The sequence below is a fragment of the Pan paniscus genome, chromosome X (assembly GCF_029289425.2).
Source record: "Pan paniscus chromosome X, NHGRI_mPanPan1-v2.0_pri, whole genome shotgun sequence".
Taxonomy (NCBI): domain Eukaryota; kingdom Metazoa; phylum Chordata; class Mammalia; order Primates; family Hominidae; genus Pan; species Pan paniscus.
This window is the reverse complement of record NC_073272.2, coordinates 17,246,271-17,266,261: the sequence shown is the minus strand read 5'-3', so window position 1 is coordinate 17,266,261 and position 19,991 is coordinate 17,246,271. Positions and strand designations below refer to the sequence as shown.

Here is a 19,991-nt window from a genome sequence, read left to right as displayed (position 1 = left end):
CCCCAAAGGCTGAAAGTATGTTTTTTGCTTTAAGTAGTAAAAGATAGGCATTTTGAATTCAATAAAACTTCATTGACCAGACTTCTCTAATTCAGATTTTATGATATTTAGGATAGGAGCAACGAGGTTTAATTGTATAACCAGGGAAAGGAGCATCCACACTGCAAAAGTAGAGGAAAGGGGGGATAACTGTTTCCTGAATCTTTTTAAAAAAGTGTTGAAATTGCTTCCTAAAATCAAATTTGGAAAAAAAAATCTTGATGTCCACTTAGATTTTTCATCCTTAAATGAGTCATACTCACCACAATTTACTTTTTAAAGTTGCTTGACATATTTTTAGATGGTAAGCAACCTGAAAGCCCTTAGGCTTGGATAATTGAAAAATATTTGGGGATGGAAAAGAATATGATTTGAAAGGGACTCCTTTGAGAGCCCAAAAGGGAGCTTCAGCCCAAACAGAATGGAGATTGACTTTCTCATGCAATTATTTTAATTAAAAATGCATGTGCAGCAGGAAAAGAAAAGCAATTCTAGACACCACTCCTTATAGTTTGGCTGATTGTTTGAAATCTGGAAACTTTTGTTTGTCCTCTTAAATTTTTAAGCTTTGTATTAGATCCTAAATGCTTTGTTCCTATTCTGACATAAGCGCTCTCTATAAAAAATGCAGGTCTTTTCCACACAGTAACACATGTTAAAGTCGGAGCTGCATTGTCCTACATGTAATATGGAGCTACTCTTCTGATTCTTAGTGTTTCTCCTTGTGTCTCACTGCCTTTCTATCCAGCCCCAGTTCACCTAAGCAGGGAACAAGATATTCATCAGCGTCTATGTAAAATAAACTATATCACTTACTTTCATCCACTGATTAGCGGCAGCATCTTTCTTTTTTCCAAAACAAAAAAGTTGTTTCCATTGTATAAAAGTCAATTAATTATTACAGAAAATTCAAACTGTCAGAAAAATGGAAAGAAACATATCTGAAATTCTACTATCTGGAGGTGACCACTGTTCACATTGTGATGTATGTTCATCCGGGCACCTCCATGCATACTAACACAACTTGATAATTTTATTTAAATGAGTCCATTTAAATACATTGTTTTATTTGTCCCCTTTAAATAGAATTGCTGTTCTGTAACCTGCTTTTCCAATTAAATAATATTTCATTTTTTTCTGTGTCAATAAATAAAGATCTATATCACTTTTTAACGGTTGCACAGTATTCTCTTATATGGCTACACTGTAATTTAGTTGCGTTACTTATTAACCTATCATCCAGAATGTCCCTGTCTTTTGCTATTGCAGTAAATATTGCAGAGAATGGAATTGTGCAGAAAATCTTGTATTTTTTTTGTTTCCTTAGATTTAAATCTCAGAAGTATACTATTTGCATTTAAATCCTTCATCCATTTGGAACATGTTTTTGTATGTAGTGGGGGATTACTGTCTTTTCTCATATGGTCATTTGTTCCAACATCATTCACTGGGAAATACATCCTTGCCCCACTGATTTGAAATTGCTACTTTCATATATTAATTTCCCATACAAATGGGTCTCTTCTATCCCTGTGCCAGTGTTGCATTGTTGCCATTACCATAGCGAGTTCCCAGATGGGGGTTTTAGACTTCAAACCTAGAACCTCTAATTTTTGTAGCCATCTACCTGTGACCTGCTGGGGTAAAGGCCCTGCCTAGGCTATTCTGTTCACAGTATACCTCAATGATATTATTCTGCAGGATGAAACGTGGAGAGTCCTTGTGTCAGCCAGCCCTGATTTGCACTGTATTATGTGCTCTATAAATATTTTGATTCAAGAACTGGCATCCAATAAAGTTAGCTCAGGAAGAGGAGAGTTTATTATAAATCTGCAATATAAAAACGTCAACAACATGACAGTAGCAAGGCTTTTATTGCTTTTAGTTTAGGTATTAGGAGGCATAATAAATAATAACTTGTTCTCCCAGCCTGAATTCTCAACCAATTGAGAAGATAAAGGAGTAAGAAAGATGGCAGACAAAAATACCTTTATTTCTGATAAAGCTGATACTGGAGAAGGTGGCTTATATCTGCGGGCAGGTGGGCTTCTGAATACTGCACCTGAAAATAAGGCAGACTTACTCAGATCTCACCAGCTGTGCTAGACCCCTGTAGGCTACCACCACGGGTGCTAGTCCCTCTCACGGAGACAAAGAGAAAGAGGACACTTGCTTTCTGTGGATAGGCTGACTCTCAAGAGGAGGGAGAGAGGAGGGGGCTTGGCTCTGCAAACTCAATTTCTACTTTCAACTCTACCAGTCCTACTTACTATATGTCTTCCTCATGAGAATATAAGCTTCATGAAGACAATTACTGTATCTGTCTTCTCCAATTTTTTATCTCCCAACACAGTACCTAGGACATTATAGGACTTCAGTGAGTATTTGTTCAATGAATGTTGTTGGTGCACTTACCTTCTCAATATATTATTTTAAAATTATTGTATCATAGGTTTTATATATTTGAATTGATATCTTATGATTATGTCCTAAATATACAAATATGTAGGGCAAAATAATAACCATTGCTGTTTATGATTTTTAAAACAAATTTTTGAATTTTCATGTGAAAAAAGACTATTTAGGTCTACTTTTTATGCCTTAGGATAAAGCAAAAACATAGACGACAAAAACAATCTGGCTTTGACATATTCGATGAGTGCTTGTATAGAGGAGGAAAGAACAATTTTGTTTGTGTAAAACAGCAATATCTGATGTATATGCTGAGAACTTCATAAATATTTTCTCTTCTCTTGCCTCCTGGGCATTTTTTGTTTTTCTTTCTTCTTTATATCTTACAATATTTCCACTCTGTTTTTTATTGTGGATTTAGGTATTTCTTGAAGGAGTTAACAGATAAATTTCCCAAATGCATACAAAATGGATGTCGAATCCAAATAGATTACACAAAAAGAGCCCATGTCCTGACACACAACATTTTACGCTTTAAGTGCTAAATTATATATTTCAAATAACAATGTTGCCATGTTCCTGAGGTAATTTTAAATTCTTACTAATTATTTGGTATCTTTTAATCTTTATTTGCTAGAGTAATCACTATAGCCTTAAAATGAGAAGTTTAGAGTTGCTTGATTTTTCCCTTTAGTAGAATAATGAAATAAGAAGGGTTTACTTTTCTTCTGCTTTTTAGAGTTGATGCAAGTCTTGTTCTACCAAAAGGTACTGTGATTGCAGAAAGTCCTGGGAAGGTTTTTCTATCTACACAAAATGCCTACCATAGTTGACTACTGATTTTCAAATTCATTCTATCTAAACCTGTGCTATCAAAGGGAATTTTCTGTAAAGATGGAAATGTTCTATAATCTGCACTACCCAATATGATAGCCATTAGCCGGATGGGGCTTTTGAGCACCCAAAATGTGGCAGGTGCACCTGAGGTGCTGAATTTTAAATTTTATTTAATTTTTTTTGTTTTTGTTTTATTTATTTATTTATTTTTTTGAGATGAAGTCTCACTCTTGTTGCCCAGGCTGGAGTGCAATAGTGCGATCTCGGCTCACTGCAACCTCTGCCTCCCAAGTTGAAGTGATTCTCCTACTTCAGCCTCCCCAGTAGCTGGGATTACAGGCGCCTGCCACCACGCCCGGCTAATTTTTTTGTAGTTTTAGTAGAGACAGGGTTTCACCATGTTGGCCAGGCTGGTCTTGAACTCCTGACCTCAGGCGATCTGCCCACCTTGGCCTCCCAAAGTGCTGGGATTACAGGTGTGAGCCACCGCACTCAGCCAATTTTATTTAATTTTAATTAATTTAAACTTAAATAGCTGCATGTCGCTAGTGGCTACTCTATTGGGCAGCATAGAATTTCTTTCCATTTTTAGATTTAGTATGGACATGTCCCTGGAAAAGTTGACTTATTTTCTATGAATTCATTTAACATATTTTATAAACATTTATTGAGCACCTAGTGAGTTTGTGTGCTTGGTGTCAGAAATATGTTTCCTTTGGATTTCCTGAGGCAGCTTTTTGGTGGTGTGGAGACCTCACATATGCCATCCCACACACCTGTGTGAACAAGCCTTGGTAACAGGGACCCTGCTGGTTCAACAGGAGCTGTCTCTCTTTCACCCCAATCTCCAGGGCCCACCATGCCAGGACCATCATCTGCTGGGCTGAAGGGGTGAGTGGCGGCTCTTTTCACTCAGCTGTGAGCTCTGGCAGGCTCGGGGATGCATCTGCTAGGAGGAAGGGGCACCTAGGTGAAATTCTGTCAAAGACATTGTATGGCTAATGTGGCCCAGTCACAGAGATTCTTTATCTCAGTTTACTCCTCTTAGTTGCTCCTGACACTTTCCTCAACAAATTTTCTGTGGAAAAAGCAAACACGTCTTCACAGCTACCCAATAACACTTTTTCTTTTTCATTTTTTTCAAGCTTTATTGAGGTACAGTTGACAAATAAAAATTGTTTATATTCAAGGTGTACAACGTGGTGATTTGATGTATGTATACATTGTGGAATGATTACCACAATCAAGCTAACGTATCCATTACCTCACATAGTTACCTATTTTTGTGGTGAGAGCACAGAAGATTACTCTCTTAGGAAATTTTAAGTGTACAATACTTACTATTAATTCTAGTCACTATGCTGTGCTTTAGGTCTTCAGAACATATTCATCTTGTCACTGCAAGTTTGTACCCTTTAATCAACATCTTCCCATGTTCCCTACCTCCTGACCCCTGGTAGCTACCCTTCTACTCTGTTTATGTGAGATCATGCAGTATTTGTCCCTCTGTGTCTGGCTTATTTCACTTAGCATAATATCCTCCAGGTTCATCCGTGTTGCTGAAAATGGCAAGATTTACTTATTTTTTAAGGCTTAATAGTACTCCATTGTGTATATATACCACATTATCTATTTATTGGTCAACAGATACTCTAGTTATTTCTATATCTTGGCTATTATGAATAATGCTGCAATGAACATGGGAGTGTAAAATAACTCTTTGAGATAGTGATTTTATTTTGTTTGGATATATACCCAGGATGAGATTGCTGTGTTGTATAGGAGTTCTATTTTTCATCTTTTGAAGAACCTCCATATTCTTTTCCATAATGCCTATACTAATTTACCGTTCCACCAGCAATGTATAAGGATTCCCTTTTCTCCACACCCTCACCAACGCTTGTTATCTTTTGACTTTTTGCTAGTAGCTGTCCTAACAGATGTGAGATGATATCTCATTGTAGCTTTCATTTGCATTTTTCTGACGATGTTGACTACCTTTTCATATACCTGTTGGCCATTTGTATGTCTTCCTTGGGAAAGTGTCTATTCAAGTCCTTTGCCTATTTTTTTTTTTTTAATGAAAAGGCAACTCACGGAATGGGAGAAAATGTTTGCAAACCATATTATCCAATAAGGGATTAAGTTCCAAAATATACAAGGAACTCATACAAGTCAGTAGGGATAATTAAATAATAACCCAATTTAAAAATAGGCAAAGGATCTACTTTTTTTCCTGTTTGTTTTTCAAAGGTATCCTACCTCCTGGAAGGGGGCAGCATGGCCCATGAAGACTTCTGTGGACACACTGGTAAAATGAACCCAGGAGATTTGCAGGTATGGCCAAGGACAAGGAATTGCTGGTGGTTTGGTAGTTTTTGGGTGCACATGCTTGATCCTGCCCACTTCCAGTACATTCACCCTTTCCACACTCTCTCTATTATATTCTTGACTTTTCCCTTTCTACAGATTCTTTTACTCGGCCTGGAAACCACACAGGTCTCTTATATTCTTCTTTCACACTTTCCTTGACCCCTCAATCACTTTTTAGCTCCCACCTAGTCTTTTTCTTACATTTCTCAAAAGAGTAATCAGGAATGATATCCCAACTTCCTTATCTTTCATTTGTTTTGTACTTACTGAGATCAGATTTGGCCTCTCAGTAGCCCCTTCCAAATCTTTACTGAAGCTATTCAGGTAATGGTCACTTGTGATGTCCCAGTTGCCAAATTCAGTGATTGTTTCAGTCCTCATCTTTCTAGACCTCTCTGCTGCGTTTGAGACAATGTATTATTTATCTTCCAACTCATTTGCAGGGTTAGGTGTTATCACTTAAGACAATGACCTCGAGCCCTCCATCATCCTAGTCTTGTCTGAGATATGTTACAATTAAAATCCCCCAAAATACTTGGGTCATATTTGCCAGTTTTGTAAGTCAAAACTCTATACCAGGTACTGTCTGGGATTTTATATGTATATGTTTTGAGGAATGATAAATTCACATATTTGAATCATAATATTTCAATGAAAGTGAAATTTAAAGACAAAAAAGCAAAAGAAAAAGGTCATGGCGAAAAGTCAATAGTAACCTCTCACTGGAGCAGAACATGAAATGAAGGCTGCTTGCAAAGATACATATGATGACTGGAAATGTCCTGATCGTGGAAGTGGTGACTTCTGCCATCTGCACCATGGAGCTGCCTAGCAGCCATACGTGTGAGACAGTGGTCAACACTTCTTCTACCACTATAACTTCACATTGATTAGGATGATGATTGCATAGTGTCTTTCAGTTTATTCAGAGTTTTTGTATGCATGATCTCTTTGCGATAAGTAGTATTATTATTATCTTTTTGAGACAGGGCCTCACTCTCTTGCTCAGGCTGTAGTGCAATGGTGCATTCACTATTCACTGCAGCCTCGACCTCCCCAGCTCAAGCGATCCTCCACCTTAGCTTCCCTAGTAGGTGGGACCACAGGTGCACAACACCACACCTGGCTAATTTTATTTTTTTGTAGAGATGGGGTCTCGTTATGTTGTCCAGGCTGATCTCAAACTCCTAGGCTCAAGCGATCCACCCGCCTTGGCCTCCCAAAGTGCTTGGGTTACAAGCATGAGCCACTGTGCCCAGCAAAAAGAACCATAATATTATTCTCATCTCATTTTTAAAAATGAGGAAATGGGGATTTAAAGATGTTTTTAAAAACAGATGCCCATAGCCTCAGAGCTAGTAAATGATGAGGATGGAAAGAGAACCCCATTCTCCCCTTCCAGATCCAATATATAGGCCATTTTAGGTAAAGTATTGCCAAACTAGCTCATATCTAAAAAGGATAACCAAGGTATTGAAAATATGAAGAAATGAACTTTAAAGGGAAAAGGAAAATGCTTAAAAATGGGAGGATGTCTTTGAGGGACACCAAAAACTATCATTAGACAGAAGAAATGCAGCATAAGAGGGTGTTTAGGTATACCTTATACTGCATTAGAGCAGCGTCAACAAATTTTTTCTATAAAGGGCAAATGGGCTTTGGGGACCATATGGCCTCTGTTGCCACTACCAGACTCTGTCATTGCAGCATGAAAGCAGACATAGACAGTATGTCAATGAATGGGCATGGCCGTGTGCCAATAAACTTTTACAAAAACAGGTGGCAGGTTAGATTGGGCCCCCAGGCTGTAGTTTGCCAACTCCTACATTAGAAGGTTTAACAAGCCTTTTCAAATGGGAGTAGAGGGAAATCTAGACTTCATGGAAGAAAAAAATCTTTAAAGTATGCACTGGCCTCCTTTCAGATCCTTCAACTAATAATGCTCATTCTTGTCTCAGATTCGTTTTCACATGCTGTTGTTTCTCTGTGGAATCCTCTTCCTCTTCCCCTTCCCCTGGCTAATTCTTACTCCTTGTTTGAATCTCAGCCTGAAGATTGCACCCTCAGATAAGCTGCCTTGAACTGAGCAGGGCACTTCACGTGCTCACAGAACCCTGTCATTCTTCGAAGCGCAAGCACAATTATAATGGCAATAATGATATGCATGACATTGTTTGTTTAAGGATTTTTCTCCTGATGAGGGCTGTGTGGAAGATGCTGTTGATGGCCTGCCTCATAGCCCCTTGGCCCAACTGTGAGTTCAGGTGGTGATGGTCCCCATATGTGTACAGTACCATCTCAAGTGCTGTTACTCTGTCTGAGGGCTTTCTCCAGCCCTCACTGACCATATGTGGGCAGACCATATGTGTCAGTGATTTAACACTCCCATGGGAACTCTTGGTCAGTGAAGGGTGGGAATTAGAGTCTAAATACCCTAGCTTCCCCTCTTCTCCATGCAACAATTTCAAAGTACATATATGGTTCCCAGTGGAACCATATATGGAATTCATCTGGGATTGAATTCCAGATGTCCACAGATATAACCTTCTCATTAACAACTCTTTTTGGCTTTCTCCCTTGCCTCACTCTTCCCTACTCTCTCACTTGTGCTTTCTGCATCACTTTCCAAATAAACAACCTGCACATGTCTTTGTCTCACAACTTCTGTGGGAGAACTCAAACTAAGACAGGTAGGAAATGCATCTATGATGTTCATACCTTCATCTCCAGATTCCAAGATTTAGTCTTTGGGGCTGGTCCTTAATCTGCTTTTAATACAGACATGAACAAACACTTGAAGAATCTGCACAACAGTGGAGGCAATAATTGTTTCTCCAAGTAGCGAGGGTTCCATTACTGGAACTGAGCAAGTACAGATACAAGTTAACCATCCACAGTATAGTGGATACTGGGGACCTCCAAATGTATCTGTAGGCCCACATATTTATCCTCCAATGTCTGGGAACACTGGCTGCTGATGGCTCACAACGGCTTCCCTTCCTAGGAACTGCCCTCTGCAGCAGGGAATTGCCTCACCCAAAGTTGTGCTTTCCACTTGGGGATGGCCCACAGTCAATGGTTTGCTGATGTGGGGATATAAAAACTTGGCCACATTGTCTCAAGTCGGGACAATTCTGAAGGTTCATCTCAACTCCAGAGCTCCCTGTTGGATTGGCTAAAGCCTCTGTAGTAACTGCATTGCTGGGGAGCTTCTCCCCCTGCCCAATCCTGCTTTTTTCACTACTTAAGTTGTATCTCCTGAGAACACAGCCCAGTATACTATCTTCCTGCAACTCCCCATCTTAGAGCTTAATCTAAGACTCAGGGAAGTCAAAGAGAGGATTCCTCCATTTGTGGGAATTCCAGTTCCGATGTGTTGATTTCAAGTGAGGAAGCACAGGAAGCATTTGCAAAACTGGAAAGGGCCCCAGCAATTGTCACTGATGTTTATTATTCCCCTCGATGCCCAGGGGCTCTGATAGCAGCACTGGTAAGATGTCTCACTTAGTGATGGTGTTGTAATTGTTCCACCTATAGACTTATTAGGAGCTTGGTTACATTTCCCTCTTGTTGGTTTTGTGTTTGCAGTGGATGACTGCGGGCCGGGGCATTCTGCACGCTGAGATGCCTTGCTCAGAGGAGCCAGCCCATGGCCTACAACTGTGGGTTAATTTGAGGAGCTCAGAGAAGATGGTGGAGCCTCAGTACCAGGAACTGAAAAGTGAAGAAATCCCTAAACCCAGTAAGGATGGTGTGACAGTTGCTGTCATTTCTGGAGAAGCCCTGGGAATAAAGGTAAGCCAGGCTATTGTGTCTGTTTAACCTGAGGCATGCAGTGACATAAGGCTGGCCCCTTCTGGATTGTTAGCTCTCACTAGGTTTACCAAAATTCATGTCCCATGGGATGGACTTGATTCATAGTTGTCAGAATAAGTGCAATCTAAGAAAACTCAGAAATTTTTCCTGCCTACAAACCCATAGAGTTAGGAAAATTACAAGAAAGCAAGCTCATATAAAGTTTGGTCGAGGAGCAATTTTCAAAGTATGTCTTAATATGTGTGCTGATTTAGCCTAATTCCTTTCACTTATAGTGCAATTTTATGCTTTAAATTATAGCTCCTTAGTACAGCAGGATTGCTACCTTTAAGAAACAAACAACCAAAAAGCAAGACTAAACTCCACTTCACAAAGATTTATGTAAATTACTTATGTCCAACTTAGTAATGTAAGGAAAGCACACTACTACATTGCAGAAAGTTTATTTTTAAATTTTAACTTGACAATTTGTCCAACCCATACATGACATGCCCTGTACATTCTTTTCAACTGGGACTTTATACTATTTGGGTTTATAGTCTCACCTTTTTGATTAAATAAGTCAATTTAGGCTAAAGATTATGGACATATTTGTGGGAGGAAAGGGGTGCGGCAAATGCCATGTTAATTGCACACCAGAACTGCTCCTGGGGAGAATAAGATTCCTCACACCAACCACTCTGAGGTAGTGTGTTTTCTTAGGTGGGGTTTCCCAGAAGCAGACCCTGAGATGAAGATTCCCATCCAAGAGATTTTTAAGTAAGCGTTCCTAGGAGAACAGTAAAAGGAATCAGGACAAATCAGGGGAGGAAGTGAAGCAAGGCTGCCATCTCAGGCAGAGTCCTAAAGAGGGTGGCTTTACCTTGATCCTGCAAGGGACTTTGAAAGATTAACGTGCCTCAGAGATGTCCGAGCCCATCCCTGGCAAGGGAGCCGGGCTTTCATGCTCCCTTACCCAATGGTCATTGGTTATGGCCATTAACTTTGAAGTGGAGGCACAGAAATGGTTAAAAGGGATCTGAGGGGATCTGGGAGAAGCCTTGACATCGGGTACTACACATGGAACCTGGCATTGAGTGCATCAAGATAATGGGAGTTACTCTGCCATTCTCCCAGTGCACAACCAGCACTTAAAACTATCTAAAACTAACTTCTGTAAATTTTAATTTTTTGATGTGTACCATCAGGGATAATGGCTTGGCAGTGGCTACTAACCAACCACTCAATGGGATGCATGGGATGGTTAACAGATTGGTCATGGTTATTGGTTGGGACTTACCAGTTTTTGTATTTCCTGAACTATAACCAAAGTTTTACTGTTTTTATTTTTGTTTTTTTGTTTTTTTTTTACCTGTACCCTGCCTAGGTATATGATTTTGTTTTGTGTTTCTAGTGCAAACAAAAGTAATTGAACAACAACGACAAAAAAATCAAAGTTCACAAAGTTAAGCATACCTGACTGCTGTCCACACCCCTGGCAGACCTATTGCTTACTTTGCCATTGGAAAAGACCCTTTGTTGTGTTTCTGTGACTCGTTTCTGTTTTGCCAAGCATTGGTCAGTGAGTGCCCTTTTCAGCTGTTTGTGAAGAGTTTCTTTTCCTTGAGCTCTGCAGAAGAGGGTTCAGATCCTGTGAGGACTTCCTGGTGTCGCAGCAAAAGATATTGTTCAGTATAGTATCAGGCAGAGCGGTCTAAAGGGAGCTGAATTAATACAGATATGAAGCTGCTCACTCCATCTCACATGGTATTTTCCTTCCCTGTTTCCAGGACTCTGAGGTTTTAGGGACATGCCTTTAGGGGATAGTGAGATGGATAGTAGAGGGCAAGAAGCCCCCTTCTGCTTCAACCAAAGCAGAAGACTTTGCCCGATTTCATATATTGTGATTGTCCATAAGATTTGATTTAGAAAAAGAGTTGAACTGTCGGCAGTTCAAAAGAGAAATCAGACCAGTGATTTAGTTGATTAGCAAAGCCAGTGATATCACGAATCCTTAGAGTTTACAACTACTTCTCATTTGTAGAAATCATAAGGCAATTTAAAGTTGGAGCCAGTAAAGCACTTTCAAGCAGCAGACCATGTGGTCTTGTAATCACAGCCAAGGATAAGAGACCACAGGTAATGTTTTAACTTTGTAAAATAATGTCTTAGTACCTGCCAGCTTCTATTATTTATTTTTGTTGAATAAAATCTCTGAAGTGAATTATATTCTCCTAAGTAAATGATCAGTCTTTCTTACGAGTGAATTTTAATAATAACGCTTCTTGGAACCATGGGCAGCATTAATTTAGATTTCAAGAGGCAGCGTGGTGCAGTGGTTACCTGCGTGGACTCTGGAGATAGAATGCCTGGGTTAGAATCCTTACCATGAAATAGCTGTGTGGCCTTGGGCAAGCCAGTTACTTTCTCTGGACCTCAGTGTCTCATCTATTAAATAGGATTTTTTGTGAAGATTAAGTGACTTTTTATACATTAAACTCTCAGAATAGTGCCAGACACATTGTAAGCATCACATAAGTGGCAGTTATTATTTTGATTAATTTACGGTAACTTGAACAGGAGCTGGGCTGAGATTTATGTCTGCCATCTAAGCTAAAGGGATTTGCTGTGATTTGGGAAGGGTTATTAACCTGCACTCAAGAAAGGACACCAGTAAGAGTCATTTTAAAGATAGGGAGCAACTGGCGATTTCTTTGTGGGTCTCATAAGAAACATAGTTTTGCACATCTGAAGCCTTAATATCTGATTAACAAGGAATGACTGGGTCTTAAAAGATCTAGACCTACCATAAAAAGAAACTGAAGATTGTTTCGCATCAGGAAGACAATTTTAGGTTAAATTACAAGGTGAGGCTGAGAATATATATTTCAAGAGATTAGTGTATTTATAACCAATACAGAGTCAACAACAACTTCCATCTCTGCAACTAAAATATCTAGAAAATGGAATTAGCAATAATTCCAGCACTTCTTCAACTTTAATATTCATGTGAATTACCTGAGGGTCTTGATAAAATGCAGACTCTGATTCAGCACATCTGAGATGGGGTCTAAGAGTCTACATTTCTAACAGGCTCCCAGGTGATGCCAATACTGTGGTCTGGGGACCACTCTTTGGAACATGCATAATGGGCATGGGATCCAAGACACAGGAGTTTACCCATCTTGAGAAATCATTTGATTAAGCTCCTATAGAAGATGTCAAATGATCTAGTACTGTGAATTTTGGCAAATCTTATTTAGCTTTTCTGGACCTCAGTCCCGACATCCACAAAAAAGGTGAGGGGGGTTTTGAATAAGATACTGTCGCTTTTATGAGCAACAAAACTGCCTTTTTGATACTACCAAGGGTAGCTGTATGCCTGTTTCCCAGGTTGTATGTGTCTGAGCATTTATTCAACCCTTGGAAAGCCAAGACAGAACAAGATTCTGCCAGGACAGCATGGTCTAAAGTGCAGGCTGAACAGGGAGAAAAGGTTAAAATGGGATAGTTTGAATAGTTCCTGTCACTTTTGGAAGGTCAAAATCACATGTTTATTTCATGAAAGTATGAAATTCTCCAAACCCCATTCCATCCTTATCAGACAACTAATCAGCAATATTATTGCCAGCTCTCTTTGGAACACAATTCTTTTTCCAAAAACACGCCTCTACTTGCCTCCTGCTGCTCTAAATTCTGTTGTCAGAAGCAAACCTTGAGGAGGCCTCAGCCCCACTGGGGTTAGAGAAAGGCAATCTGGAGCCAGATGGCCTTGGTTCAAGGCCAGCTCACCACTGACTCACTCTGAAGAAGTCACTTAAGATTGCTGTGCCTCAGTGTTCTCATCTGTAAAATGGAGAAGATTATAATGACCCAGCTCAGAGGGTTGCTGGGAGGATTAGGTTGGCTATTACTTGTAAAGTACTTAGAACAGGTGCAGAGTAATCCCTCTACAAGTGGTTGCTATTTTCACTTCCATACAAAATCTTTGGGCAGTTTTCATGTGGCCTACAAATGTAACCAAAAGAATCTTTCTTCTGATGGACAGTCTGTATATTCATGTGCTGGATGATAACCAAACTTTAAAAAATTTAATTTTCAAAAATGCCTGCTAAACATCTCATGTAATTCACTCAGATCATACCACTGTGCACTTAGCACCGGAAACAATGCCTGAGACATAACAGATGATCAATAAATATTTTCAAATGAGTAAATGAAATCATTAAAATATACATGGATTCTGGAATAAGAGAAATGAAGGTAAAGTAGTAAGAAGATAGACAATATAGGGATTAAGAATGAGTGAAATAAGCTTAAAATGAGCTTACTAAAAAGTTAAGAGAACAATAAAATTAGCTAAATTATATGTTAAAATAAACTATTTAAGGGACTAGGAAGTAAGGAAATAAAAGCCAGATTGATCTTTTTTTTTTTTCTTTAAATGTGAACTCTTTTGCAGGACCCAAATTGTTCTTGCAGGTTTCTTCAAGCAGTGACAATAATGGTAAACAAAGGTTCAGAGGCTTGTGGTTCCCCTTGGAAGTCCACAGGCAGGTGTCTTCTTATCTGCTTTAGCTTCTTCCATGTAGCTTTTCAGGGCATGGCTTGAGCTCCAGAATAGTGGATATACTTATCGGCTTTCTAGCCATTTCTTGTGGATATCTCCCCTCCCTTGCCGGTTTAGCTGTACAAGCATTGGAAGACCCCATGTCCCTCGGGCAATTCTTTCCTAGTCAACGAGCAACCTGCCCACTAATTGGCCTGTGTTGGTTGTGGGTTGACAAGTAATTTATAATCAAGCCTGTAATAATCCCCTGTGATTTGGAGAGCTGATGGAGTCTCCTGGCTACTGTGCAAGCCACTGTGTGTGCAAGCCACTGGTGCACACACACGATTTTTCCTGTACCAGAACTAGAGAGAAATAGCTGCCCACATTTTCCAGGTTTTGCTTTCATCCAAGAGACTTTTAGGGGCTGGATGTTATTTGAAACACTTTATCACCAAAATGCAATTTTGTCAGTATTCCTTCTACCTTAACTTGATTAAAAATATATTTTATGTGGCTTTTAGGGGAATACTTTTATAGCACATGCAAACGGCAGTGGGTTTTGGGCAATCAGAATACTGGAAGGTAAACTTAAAACATTTTTGCATCTTAGTAAACTCAGAACATTTTCAGGGGAAATTTGACTTCTTTGATTATATTGGGCACATTTAAGGAGCTCCTCCCTCACTTGTCTTCCTGCATTTGCTTCCGTCCACTGTGTGATGTGGAGAGAGCTGGACTCTTCCCACAGGAGGCTGCTCTTTTCTTCTCAAGCTCAGGAGAACAATATTTTGAAGTAGCATTAAAAAAAAAACTATTAAATCATGGAAACAGGTAACATATACACGCACACTTTTTTTGCCTTTGAAATATTCCAGCAAGTTCATGGATCTAGCTAAAAAAAAGAAAAATAACAGATACTCTCCTAATGGCAGAGAGTGTGAGAGGGGCACTGGGTTTCTGACATAGGGAGCTTTAGTGAACAGGCTCCAGCTGTCCCAGAGAGCAAGCAAAGGAAAAACAACACTTGCTTGGGAAGGAATTCTCCCTTCCAAAGACCTCTCTTTTAATTTATTGTATTTATAAATCAGAGCGCTCTGTGATAGATTTAAAAACTGGATATTTAACAAATGTTCCCTTTGGGGTGAGGGTAGCAGGGATAAGGATGGACCTGAAACTTCCCTCAGTATGTCTTTTAATTTTTACTTTTGAAAGATAGAAATGCTTACATATTTAAAATATCAAGTTAAACCAGAAAAGAAAAAAGAAACAAGTCTTAAAATCAAAAACGAATAGAAACAAGTGAAGAATCTAAAATTGGTATAAAGATATTGGCAACATAACCACACAGAGAAAACATTTATTTGAAGGGCTTTTAAACATGATGTCCTGGCTGTACATTTTAGTGGGATATATTCTAAAGACAAAAAGAGCAGCAAAAAATATTTTAAACTTTACTCCATAGTCTTTGTTGTTAGTGTTGGTTTTATAATTTCATAACAAGTTAATGTGTATTATGAAATAAAACAAATTAGTAAATTTGTTAATGTTTATAGAAATCAAGATTTTCAGTATAAGAAAAATGGATACAAATATAAAAGAGCTAAGAAAAATACTGTAATATTCAATGTTAAATTCAACATTAAATAGACATTTTAAAACAGTGGATGGCCATTATTTCTTTGAGGCAGTTTCTGGAAACGATATGATTTTATCATTTTAGGAGTCCAAGATTTTTGATGATGCAATTTGTGTTTCTTTCTGATAACAACTCCATTCTCCACTGATTATTTCCATTGATTTTTTTATGGTTCATGTTTAATTCAATGCTATGAGAAGTGCTTTAAAAAGTTCCACCTAAGAAATTCACAATCACCCTAATGAATTCTGGTGAAATTCCCCTTTTAAGACATTCTATAACTGTATTTTAATGGATAGATAGGGGGAGAAAGTAAAGGAAATATCCACATAAATCAGAGAGCTTCCTGGTCTCTTTTTGACACCGGGCAAGGGAGGAAGCAGAGCATTTTGGGGAGAAAGAATTCTGCAAAATACTGTAGAAAAAAAGGAGTTGAGGATTTCCCCATCTTCATCTCCTTGCTTCTATGCACCAAGGTCCAACCCAGGTCCCCTCTCTTTGGTGCAGCCTTCTCAGCTGTCCTGGCCGACAAGCATCTCAACTTCTGCCCAGATTCACACAGCCATTCTGTCTTCATAACTCATGAGATTTTTGGGCTGACGGCATTTAATTTACATGTCCCATTTCCCCTTAATTCTTATTAGGCACCTGCTGTGTGTACATCATGCAGTTCCCTGGAGATACAATGTGAATAAGATACAACCACTGTCCTCAAAAATGCTCACAGTCTAGCTTGGGAGAGAAACCGGCAAACAGCAGAAGTATAATGTGACACAGGAAATACGAAAACAGCAGTATGTGAAAATCTCATGATACTCCAGAATAGGGAGAATCAATTCTGCTTGTGTGGATGGAGCAAGGGAAAGAAAGATTGGGCAGGGATCACGTCTTGTAATGGCTTGTATAAAGACTTGGATAGTAAGAGTGCAGTAACTATTTAGGCATCCTGATGCAGGCTGCATAGGCAACCAGATACTTGTGGAGTTATGGCAGGGCAAGAGGAAGGAAATGATGCAAAATATGGGGATGGAGAAAAACCCAAGTTTGTCTACCTCTGGATTTTGCCTAAGGCCAACGTTTGTTGTATGCATATTCTTGCATCCTTCTCTCACAAGGTTTTAAATAGTAGGGCATGAGGTTAAGGTGCAGTGGCCTCCCCAGCATGCTATATGCAGTCCATCTCATCTCAGGTTTCATGAAGCAGTTCATTCTACGGGACGTGCCTGCTACAGGCCATGTAGCCTGAGCAGATGATCAGCAACATTCCACAGACAAGTGCAAAACTTGGCTTGGATTCACTGTTGAGAATAGGCACAATTAGGTCTGCTAGTCTTGTTTAGTAAATAGGAAGACACCAAAGAAATGTACCCAGCAACTTCAAAGAACTTGTCTTGTGGTAGGCAGCCATAGTTGGCACTTCATTTGCAGTTAGGAATGTGCAAATAAACAGTGGTCAGGATCTGCTCAAATCAGCTGGACAAAAGCTTCCTCTTGCCCAGGGCAGCCCACTCACCCCAGAAATACCATTCTTGGTGTGCACAAAGGGTGCCAGATGTTCTTATTCATTCAAGATGTCCCTGCTGACCTAATCCCTAAGAAGTACATTCCAGTCGTGGCGACAAGCCCTCTCCTTCCAGTGAATGAAGAATGGATAGGTGCACTTTTAAACCAGAAGTAACACCCTGTGCCATTCATACTTTGTTGGCCCTAGTGATCAGGATTGTAACTTAGCAGGGAAATTTAGACTAAGAGCATAATAAAAGCTATTAAAAAAACCCAAGGTGTCAACTTCAATAAAGGTTAGTGGTCACTTTAGCATATTATTGTAATCACTTCTATGGCCATCAAGACTTGTCCTTTTAGGATATAGTATGTCTTTTCCCAGGAACACATTACATATTTTTTCTAACCACAGAAAAAAAATGCAGGACAGCTTCAGAGAGCTGTCTTGAGACTCTTGCATGTTGCATTAAAAGCTGAGCTCTTATGGATATAAATAAAGTGGATGTCAGTATTTTAAAAACTGGTATCAGCAGCCGGGCGTGGTGGCTCACGCCTGTAATCCCAGCACTTTGGGAGGCCGAGGCGGCAGGATCACGAGGTCAGGAGATCGAGACCATCCTGGCTAACATGGTGAAACCCCGTCTCTACTAAAAATACAAAAACAAAATTAGCCAGGAGTGGTGGTGGGCGCCTGTAGTCCCAGCTACTCAGGAGGCTGAGGCAGGAGAATGGTGTGAACCCGTGAGGCGGAGCTTGCAGTGAGCCGAGATCATGCCACTGCACTCCAGCCTGGGCCCTGGGCGACAGAGTGAGACTCCATCTCACAAAAAAACAAAAACAACAACAACAAAAAAAACAACTGGTATCAGCATATATAAAGCTATGCTGTTGATAGCTGCAAACACAGTACTTTATTTTGACCAAAGCAGAAATCCTTGGGATCATGTAGCTTTTGAATAATTTGATCAAACTCACACTCAAATGTGTTGAGCAAATTCGGGTTCAGATAAAATTCTGATTACTGGAAGCATTAGAAGTTTATAGTATGTAAATTATATCTCAATAAATCTGTTTTGAAAAGGAATTCTACTCCTGTGGACAGGTTTATGTACTCCAAGATAGCCAAGTATTTACACATTTCAACTCAAATGAGCTCTAAATCATTGATAGTAACGATTAAAGGAACAGCATGTTCTGTCATAAAAATCACAGGGAATCATTTTTTGCCATCCATTGCAGATCCAGGGGCTGTTCAGTATTCCTTTGGCTTAGTAAAATGAGATGAGTTCAGCAAACATTTACTGAGGGCCAGCTGCATGCAAGACCCTATAGAGGTATGAGGGGAAAAGGTGAAAAAATCAGGGGGCTGGATGGATGCAGTTGAAGGGAAAGACATATCAACTGATAGCATGAGTATACTGTGGTGAGTCAGCACACTAGAAATCATGGCAGGCTAATGGGAAAGCAGAGGAGGAGGCTCAGTCCAATCTGGAGGTCCAACAAAACAGGCCTAAGTCTAAAGGAGAAAACTGACCTGGTGAAGAAGGGTGGAATGTCTAGATCAAGCTTATTCAACTCGCGGCCCAGGACAACTTTGAATATGGCCCAACACAAATTTATATACTTTCTTAAAACATTGTGAGATTTTTGTTTGTGATTTTTTTTTTCTTTTAGCTCATCAGCTATCATTAATGTTAGTGTATTTTATGTGTGGCCCAAGACAATTCTTCTTCCAGTGTGGCCCAGGGAATCCATTTTGGCCACCCCTGGTCTAGATGGTGCAGAAAGAGACAGCATGAGTAGAGGTGTTTCTGCACAGAGAAACAGTGTTCAGTGGTATAAACCAATGCTTTAAGAAGGCCTTCAAAACACACATTCATTTTCTAAAGTATGAAAATTGGAAAAGTTCTTATCTTTCCTATGTAAAATTTGGTAATTTGTGTGTTTCTCTCTCTTAGTTTTTTTAAACTTTTCAAATTTATTCTCTTTTGTTTTTAGAAATATCTTGAATAGGCCGGGTGTGGTGGCTCACGCCTGTAATCCTAGCATTTTGGGAGGCCGAGGTGGGTGGATCACGAGGTCAAGAGATAGAGACCGTCCTGGCTAACATGGTGAAACCCCGTCTCTACTAAAAATGCAAAAAATTAGCCGGGCGTGGTGGCGGGTGCCTGTAGTCCCAGCTACTCGGGAGGCTGAGGCAGGAGAATGGCGTGAACCCGGGAGGCAGAGCTTGCAGTGAGCCGAGATCGTGCCACTGCACTCCAGCCTGGGCGACAGAGCGAGACTCCGTCTCAAAAAAAAAAAAAAAAAAAAAAGAAATATCTTGACTATACAGATGACGTTTCACCTGGGCTAGTTTCTCATCTGTATTCTTTACCTTTTACCTCCCTCCCTGAGCCAACAAAACTCAAGCACAATGCTCTCACGATGCCATCTAATGGAGTCTTGTATTAATATGGCTGTTATGTTTGGAATACAATATGGACTGATTAAGATCTGGCTCCTCCAGGTTTGTTGAGAAATAAAACAATGACAATTTACCTCTTTTTCGTAAAACCTTAAAGCCCCCTTGCTCTCTTTGTTTTATTTTTTAATTATTATTATACTTTTAAGTTCTGGGGTACATGTGCACAACGTGCAGGTTTGTTACATAGGCATACATGTGCCATGTTGGTTTGCTGCACCCATCAACTCGTCATTTACATTGGGTATTTCTCCTAATGCTATCCCTCCCCCAGAACCCCACCCCCCGACCGGCCCGGGTGTGTGATGTTCCCCGCCCTGTGTCCAAGTGTTCTCATTGTTCAAGATGATCGTTTTTAACCTTATGGAAGGAAACCATGA

At 39.7% G+C, this 19,991-nt stretch overlaps 1 protein-coding gene across 4 annotated transcripts in view; it reads left to right on the top strand.

The window, feature by feature from the left end:
- PIR (pirin) overlaps positions 1-19,991 on the top strand; it is a 110,536-nt gene that overhangs the window by 28,274 nt on the left and 62,271 nt on the right. For 2 of the 4 annotated variants that reach the window (XM_003805716.4, XM_003805715.6), the window contains exons 4-5: positions 5,542-5,625; positions 9,250-9,456. In XM_003805716.4, the coding sequence (XP_003805764.1) occupies positions 5,542-5,625; positions 9,250-9,456 (291 nt within the window). The remainder of the gene's footprint in view (positions 1-5,541; positions 5,626-9,249; positions 9,457-19,991) is intronic. The other 2 variants (XM_063601744.1, XM_008974156.4) reach the window with 1 other exon arrangement.